General features: G+C 41.9%; 1 protein-coding gene across 1 annotated transcript in view; it reads left to right on the forward strand.

The window, feature by feature from the left end:
* Positions 1-7,718, forward strand: part of GRIN2D (glutamate ionotropic receptor NMDA type subunit 2D) — a 1,662,686-nt gene extending 1,654,968 nt beyond the window's left edge. The window contains exon 15 of the mRNA XM_073602756.1: positions 7,412-7,718. Coding sequence (XP_073458857.1) covers positions 7,412-7,435 — 24 coding nt within the window. The 3' untranslated portion in view covers positions 7,436-7,718. The remainder of the gene's footprint in view (positions 1-7,411) is intronic.
* The last annotated feature ends 1,019 nt before the right edge of the window (positions 7,719-8,737 follow it).

The raw sequence follows: 8,737 nt of genomic DNA on the forward strand, positions 1-8,737 counted from the left end.
AATCTGACAGCATCCATCTCTTACCTGATGCTGTGGTCGCAGACACTCACCTGTTGTGGTGACTAGTTCCACCACGTCTTCTTCCTCCTGCTCAGCTTGTGTTGGGGGGATTTCCCCTTCTTCCAGAGGGGGGTGGGCTCTGGTCTCCTTGGATGAGGGGTGTCCTCCGAGTCTTTTCTCCCCTATGTAAAACAAAAAGGTATAATTCGCACACAGATATTTGATGGCAGAACTATAAACAGAAAACATTGCTTGGAAGTGGGGTACAATGGGCAAGTTTAGCAGAGTTCCAAAATGTAGCATTTTCAGTGTCCTTTGTCAAGCTGCAATACTTTACCTGTTTGGTACAAGCTTCACAGATGTAGCACCCCCCTATAGTATACACTGGAGCACCTGTGTGGCCCCCTAATAAAAATGGTGTTCTTGTGTCCCACACTAGTGCTCCAGTGTCCAGATGTGAAAACAGCTGCTGAGTGTCCTCTCCTTATACAGAATCTAGTTTGCATTTCATTCTAGTAACAAAGCCATCTACACAACCAAATTCTTTTAAGACAAGTATAGGGTGTAAAAATGGTGGCCAACTGCATATGGCCTAAACAATGGTGTTTTATAGTCCTAAAGAAAAATGTTTGATACGAACGAATAATGTGCCCATGAACATGAAAGTTGCCATTTTAAACTGTACAACAGTTCCTAAAAGCACGTGGAGCAGCACGAACGTAATAAACATCAAAAGAATAGGAACACAGCACAACTTACTTTTTTGCAGCACTCTCCGGATCTTTCTGTACTGCTCATGTTCTCTTAATTTGAGGTCCCACCACCGCTTCCTGAGCTGATCTTTCGATCGTCGTACCCCGAATTTCTGGTGCAGACTCCTGACCACTTTCGCCATGATCTTGGCGTTTCTGACATTGGGGTTGGGGTAAGGCCCATACTTTCCATCATAGTCGGCCCTCTTCAGGATGTCCACCATCTCCAACATCTCCCCAAAGGACATATTTGAGGCCTTAAATCTCCTTCTGGATCGGGACGTCTCCGGATGCGGGCTTTCCTCCCCCTCCCTTAGATAAGGACTCCTCAGGCCACCAATTTAGCTTGAAAATTAGTGATGTCTGCCCTGGGGGTCCAAGGCTTCACCCACTTCTGCTGTTTCTCCAGCGTTGCCTCCCTCTTTGTTTAGTTGTGACCCCTTTTAATAAAATTTTTTTAGGGAAATTCTACTCTCCTGTGTGTGTTTTAATCCAAAAAGGACAGTTTGTTGGTGACGATTCAGATACATTTCTAACATAAAATGTGAAATTAACAAGGGACGCCAACACCAAACAATCTCCTACAGATTAAATAGAACAACATATCAATGGTGTTGCGGTAATTTGACAAAAAAAACACACACAAACATTTTCGGGAGTACAAATAAAAATCCCAAAAAAAAATAACACCCTTCAAAAAAATACAAACACAAAAAAAGAATCTACATTAAAGCCTAACCAAAAAAAAAAAAAATACAACAAAATTATGTTGTCAGATGTGAGAAATCAAAATATATTGAGGGAATCCCGATAAATAGTAAAGAAATAAATTTGTGAGAAGTGTGTGTGAATATGAGCAGCAAAACGACTTAATTCTTGTCACATTATAAAGAAGAAGAGAGTGCACTGTATTAAACCATTTTTAACATTGCAGCGTGACGAAATTGCTGTATCCATTGCGAACGCTAAGTTTACCAGAACGAGCTGTTCCGTGTCGGAATTTCTTCTGAGCATGCGTGGCACTTTGTGCGTCGGAACAGGCCACACACGGTCGGAATTGACGCAATCGGATTTTGTTGTCGGAAAATTTTATCTCCTGCTCTCCAACTTTGTGTGTCGGAAAATCCGATGGAAAATGTCCGATGGAGCCCACACACGGTCGGAATTTCCGACAACGCGCTCCGATCGGACATTTTCCATCGGAAAATCCGACCGTGTGTATGGGGCATTAGAGATCAACTCACTTCAAGTCGCTATGTCCCCCACAAAAATTCTAGCTCCCTCCTACATGGGACTTACCGGTGTGGCAATTGCCCAGGTTGCCCATGGGTGCTGTAGCGCCAGGGTATTCCTTTAATGGCACAAATCACACACCTTTTTGAATTGCTCCACACATGGTGTCATATATATTATGAAATGCAGGTGTAGAGCTTTCTATATTCGAAAAACCAAGCGCCATTTTGGCCAGAGGACGGACGACCATACCTATTATTCCGGTGGGGGCAAAATTATCACACCTGTCACAAGACATGTTGGTCTCCATCATAAATACCACACAGAGATGGTTTCCTTTTTCGTTTTGGAGGTTATTCCTCCAGATCCTAGAGGAGGAAACTGGGACAAGCGTATACTCCAACGTGAAACTTTATGAATCGATTGTCTCAATGCCATAACTCCGCCTGGCATTAATGAGGTTAACTCATATATGCCCTTTCTCCGAGCCTTCCTGGTTCTGTGGACGCAGGGATGCATGTGCGTGCATCTGTGCGCATCGTGCATGCATGCGTGCCTTTCGACTGTCTTTGGCCATAACTGACTATGTTTCTTCAGAATTCTCTTCTCCCCTTTTCTTTCCTTTCTTCTAATACTCAATCCGTGCTACCCTGATGCATTTTTTAATCGCTGTTTCATGAGTACTAGTAACTGGGTTTTGACATAAACCATTAACGGTCTATGATGTTCATTATAAAATAATTGTTTATATGAATTCAACTCTAAATTATGTATATTTAGGTTATGTGTTCTTTCTATGTATTTTATTAACTTGTGGCTTTTATGGTGTCCTTTCCCTTAGGTGTTTCCATGGCTTATCCACATTTCCTGTTTTGGAACACACCTGGAGATTTGCTATGCAATGTTTGCATTAGCCACTAGGTGTCACCGTCTTTCATTCTGGCTGGACCTGCCCTTATCCAACATTGCCACCATGGATTCTGCCCATTCCTGGGGTGATTTCCTGGGTTGTGGTCCTTTGATTTTGTCTGTCTGGGCAGGCATGCGGCTCCGCAGGGAGAGCTGGGTGGCGGGAATGCTGCCCTCGTTCTCGCTGTTTGAATGGCAACGCACTGCACCAATGTCATCCGTATACGTGTGATTGGCTGTTTTGGAGACACTGCACATGCGCGATCTTTGCACATGCGCTCTGCGGGGCCAGGTCTGATGACGTCACTCATCAATTGGCGTGAGGACGGCACCAGCCAGGAGCCCTCTACAGATAAGGAAGGGTTGCTGTGTACACAGTACATGCTGCTGCAACATGGCTGGGTCTCTCTTTTTTCCTTCCAAGATGACTGATAAGTACCGGCTGCATGTGTCTTTTACTATCTAGCTTTGGAGGCATTGGGCACAATATACATGGTATATATGTGATCTTTCATCTAGGGACTTCCCTGTGGACACAATGACTATTTACTGAATGCTTGATGCAAGTATTCCTCAGTATCAAATTACAAGGTGAGCTAGCTGGACCGTAATGATGCTTATCTTGTTAGCTGTGTTGCTATCCATATTTACTGGTGCTTTATATGCTTTATACACTATTTAACAGATCTTTATGGAATGGCTTGACAGCTGGTTCATTCGGTCTAATATCTATCCGTGGACCTGACACAGCTGAGAGAGTTCACCTCTCTGCTTTGTATGACTGCCTCCGTTTTGCTACTGACATACGGTATTTGGTTGGAATTTAAGGTAGAGTTGACACTCTGCTCTTCCTGTGCTATCTACAGTGGAGACAGAAAATATTCAGACCCCCCCTTTATTTTTTCACTCTTTGTTGCAGCCATTTGCCAAAATCATTTAAGTTCATTTTTTCCTCATTAATGTACACACAGCACCCCATATTGACAGAAAAACACAGAATTGTTGACATTTTTGCAGATTTATTAAAAAAGAAAAATTGAAATATCACATGGTCCTAAGTATTCAGACCCTTTGCTGTGACACTCATATATTTAACTCAGGTGCTGTCCATTTCTTCTGATCATCCTTGAGATGGTTCTACACCTTCATTTGAGTCCAGCTGTCTTTGATTATACTGATTGGACTTGATTAGGAAAGCCACACACCTGTCTATATAAGACCTTACAGCTCACAGTGCATGTCAGAGCAAATGAGAATCACAAGGTCAAAGGAACTACCTGAATAGCTCAGAGACAGAATTGTGGCAAGGCACAGATCTGGCCAAGGTTAAAAAAAATTTCTGCTGCACTTAAGGTTCCTAAGAGCACAGCGGCCTCCATAATGCTTAAATGGAAGACGTTTGGGGCGACCAGAACCCTTCCTAGAACTGGCCGTCCAGCCAAACTGAGCTATCGGGGGAGAAGAGCCTTCGTGAGAGAGGTAAAGAAGAACCCAAAGATCACTAACGTTGAGCTCCAGAGATGCAGTTGGGAGATGGGAGAAAGTTGTAGAAAGTCAACCATCACTGCAGCCCTCCACCAGTCGGGGCTTCATGGCAGAGTGGCCCGACGGAAGCCTCTCCTCAGTGCAAGACACATGAAAGCCCGCATGGAGTTGAAAAACACCTGAAGGACTCCAAGATGGTGAGAAATAAGATTCTTTGGTCTGATGAGACCAAGATAGAACTTTTTGGCCTTAATTCTAAGCAGTATGTGTGGAGAAAACCAGGCACTGCTCATGACCTGTCCAATACAGTACCAACAGTGAAGCATGGTGGTAGCAGCATCATGCTGTGGGGGTGTTTTTCAGCTACAGGGACAGGACGACTGGTTGCAAGGAAACGATGAATGCAGCCAAGTACAGGGACCTCAGACTGGGCGGAAGGTTTAACTTCCAACAAGACAATGACCCTAAGCACACAGCTAAAATAATGAAGGAGTGGCTTCACAACAACTCCGTGACTGTTCTTAAATGGCCCAGCCAGAGCCCTGACTTAAACCCAATTGAGCACCTCTGGAGAGACCTAAAAATGGCTGTCTACCAATGTTTAACATCCAACCTGACAGAACTGGAGAGGATCTGCGAGGAGGAATGGCAGAGGATCCCCAAATCCAGGTGTGAAAAACTTGTTGCATCTTTCCCAAAAAGACTCATGGCCGTATTAGATCAAAAGGGTGCTTCTACTAAATACTGAGCAAAGGGTCTGAATACTTAGGACCATGTGATATTTTAGTTTTTCTTTTTTAATAAATCTGCAAAAATGTCAACAATTCTGTGTTTTTCTGTCAATATGGGGTGCTATGTGTACATTAATGAGAAAAAAAATGAACTTAAATGATTTTAGCAAATGGCTGCAATATAACAAAGAGTGACAAATTTAAGGGGGGTCTGAATACTTTCCGTCCCCACTGTATATGTATACAGTATCTCTCAAAAGTGAGTACACCCCTCACATTTTTGTAAATATTTTATTATATCTTTTCATCTGACAACACTGAAGAAATGACACTTTGCTACAATATAAAGTAGTGAGTGTACAGCTTGTATAACAGTGTAAATTTGCTGTCCCCTCAAAATAACTCAATACACAGCCATTAATGTCTAAACTGTTGGCAACAAAAGTGAGTAAACCCCTAAGTCAGTGGTTCTCAACTCCTGTCCTCAGGGCCCACTAACAGGCCAGGTTTGCAAGATAACTGAAATACATCACAGGTGACATAATTTGCTGCTCAGTGAATGCAGTATTCTAGTCTGCATCTCCCCAAGGTAATACTTAAACTCTGGCCTGTTAGTGGGTCCTAAGGACAGGAGTTGAGAACCACTGCCCTAAGTGAAAATGTCCAAATTGGGCCCAATTAACCATTTTCCCTCCTGGGTGTCATGTGACTCAGTGTTACAAGGTCTCCGGTATGAATGGGGAGCAGGTATGTTAAATTTGGTGTGATCGCTCTCACTCTCTCATACTGGTCACTGGAAGTTCACAATGGCACCTCATGGCAAAGAACTCTCTGAGGATCTGAAAAAAATAATTTTTGCTCTACATAAAGATGGCCTAAGCTATAAGAAGATTGACCCTTAAACTGAGCTGCAGCATGGTTACCAAGACCATATAGCGGTTTAACAGGACAGGTTCCACTCAGAACAGGCCTCCCCATGGTCGACCAAAGAAGTTGAGTGCACATGCTCAGCGTCATATCCAGAGGTTGTCTTTGGGAAATAGATATATGAGTGCTGCCAGCATTGCTGCAAAGGTTGAAGGGGTGGGGGGTCAACCTGTCAGTGCTCAGACCATACGCCGCACACTGCATCAAATTGGTCTCCATGGCTGTCATCCCAGAAGGAAGCCTCTTCTAAAGATGATGCACAAGAAAGCCTGCAGTTTGCTGAAAACAAGCAGACTAAGGACATGGATTACTGGAACCATGTCCTGTGGTCTGATGAGAGCAAGATACACTTATTTGGTTCAGATGGTATCAAGCATGTGTGGCGACAACCAGGTGAGGAGTACAAAGACAAGTGTGTCTTGCCTACAGTCAAGCATTGTGGTGGGAGTGTCATGGACTGGGGCTGCATGAGTGCTGCCGCCACTGGGGTGCTACAGTTCATTGAGGGAACCATGAATGCCAACATGTACTGTGACATACTGAAGCAGAGCATGATCCCCTCCCTTCGGAGACTGGGCCACAAGGCAGTATTCCAACATGAGAAAGACCCCAAACACACGTCCAAGATGACCACTGCCTTGCTAAAGAAGCTGAGGTTAGAGGTGATGGACTGGCCAAGCATGTCTCCAGACCTAAACCCTATTGAGCATCTGTGGGGCATCCTCAAACGGAAGGTGGAGGAGCGCAAGGTCTCTAACATCCATCAGCTCCGTGATGTCATCATGGAGGAGTGGAAGAGGACTCCAGTGGCAACCTGTGAAGCTCTGGTGAATGCCATGCCCAAGAGGGTTAAGGCAGTGCTGGAAAATAATGGTGGCCACAGAAAATATTGACACTTTGGGCCCAATTTGGACATTTTCACTTAGGGGTGTACTCACTTTTGTTGCCAGTGGTTTAGACATTAATGGCTGTGTGTTGAGTTATTTTGAGGGGACAGAAAATTTACTTTGTTATACAAGCTGTACACTCATTACTTTATATTGTAGCAAAGTGTCATTTCTTCAGTGTTGTCACATGAAAAGATATAATAAAATATTTACAAAAATGTGAGGGGTGTACTTACTTTTGTGAGATACTGTATATCCCTAGAGACTAGCATTATTATCCATATGGATTGAGACACATTTTTGCCCCCTCTGCTTTCTTTATAGCATATGCTGGCTACGCTATCAGAGCAATCTTTGGCTGTCTATTGAAGCTACACATTTGGTATGACGACCCCTTACTCTGATGTGTTTATGGCTATTGTTATATTATATATAGAAAATAGCCCCAGATCAGACTTATAATATTATCTTTTGTACTTTCTAATAGATTCCCGGCTGCTTCTGTTCCTGACTTGCGAGGGGCTCCCGTGTCCGCCGGGGTGGACCCACTCTTTTCGGCCTGTGTTGCTGTCCTTGGTAAGGGTCTTGAAAACTTTTTTGGAGGGACACCATATTTGCCACCATTATGTTGCTATTATCTGGTTATGTGATGTTCTATCATGTACATTATGATTAACTTAAAGCTCCTGAGCAAGTGGTGAACATCCATGAAACATGGCAAGCATGTCGATTTAACTGACACAGGGTGAACTGGCACTGCAATCTTTTTCAGTTGTATCCCCCTTGATTGAATAGACAGAGATATTTTTTTTTAATATGTATGTTTTAACATGTTGATGTTAATTTAATAAAAATCTACTTGTTTTATACTCTTTTGTATCTTAAATTGTTACAGTACCATTAAAGTCCATTAGCCTCAACCACAAATTTTTCCAATGTTACTATGATTATATTGCCCTGGTCACAGTGTGTTAAAAAAAAAAAAATTGCAAAAAAAATGTAATAAAAAAAATGTAAAATATATTATTATTTTTTTCCTACTACTGATCAGGGACACTGACTACTAGTCAATGTCCCTGATCACCTCCACACCGGTTATATGATGATGCTGTACTGCACTAGTGACAGTATGTAAATAAAATAAAAAATGTTAATTTATTTATTTATTTATTTTTTTGCTATTTCTTCATTTTCCAAAAAACTATAACAAAAAATTACTTCAAAAAACGCGCCATGCCTCCTAATAAATACTGTATACTTTCCATAAAGGGGTAATTTGCGGGGAATTTGTACTGTCCTGGCACTTTAGGGCCTCATGAAAGGTCATCAGTACATCAGTATTCATTAATTTTCAGATATATACCATAGATTGTGAACTCTATAACTCTCCTACGGACTAAATAATATAAATTGATTTGGTTTATTTTCACCAAAGAAATGTAATTAAAAAAAATAAATAATTGCCCTAAATTCACGAAGAACAATTTTTTATTAGCAAAATTTTATAACAGAAATGAAGAAATGCGTGTTTTCTTTCAAAATTATTTTGTTTATTTAGAAAAGAAAAACAAAACTCAGTGGCGATTAAATACCACCAAAAGAAAGCTCTAGTTGTGTGAACAAAATGACTCCTTTTGTTCAACAATTGAAGGGGTTAAAAAAATGGCTTTGAGGTTCCCCTCCTACTTCATTAACACTGAATTAAAAGGAAAAATCTAAAAACCAGCAGTTAGCATACCGATACAAAAAATGGTAAGATCAAATAAACTGAAGGGCAACGCTCATAAAACAAAACAAAATTAATGTGTATCTA

This window comes from Aquarana catesbeiana, linkage group LG10 (genome assembly GCF_042186555.1).
Source record: "Aquarana catesbeiana isolate 2022-GZ linkage group LG10, ASM4218655v1, whole genome shotgun sequence".
Classification (NCBI taxonomy): Eukaryota; Metazoa; Chordata; class Amphibia; order Anura; family Ranidae; genus Aquarana; species Aquarana catesbeiana.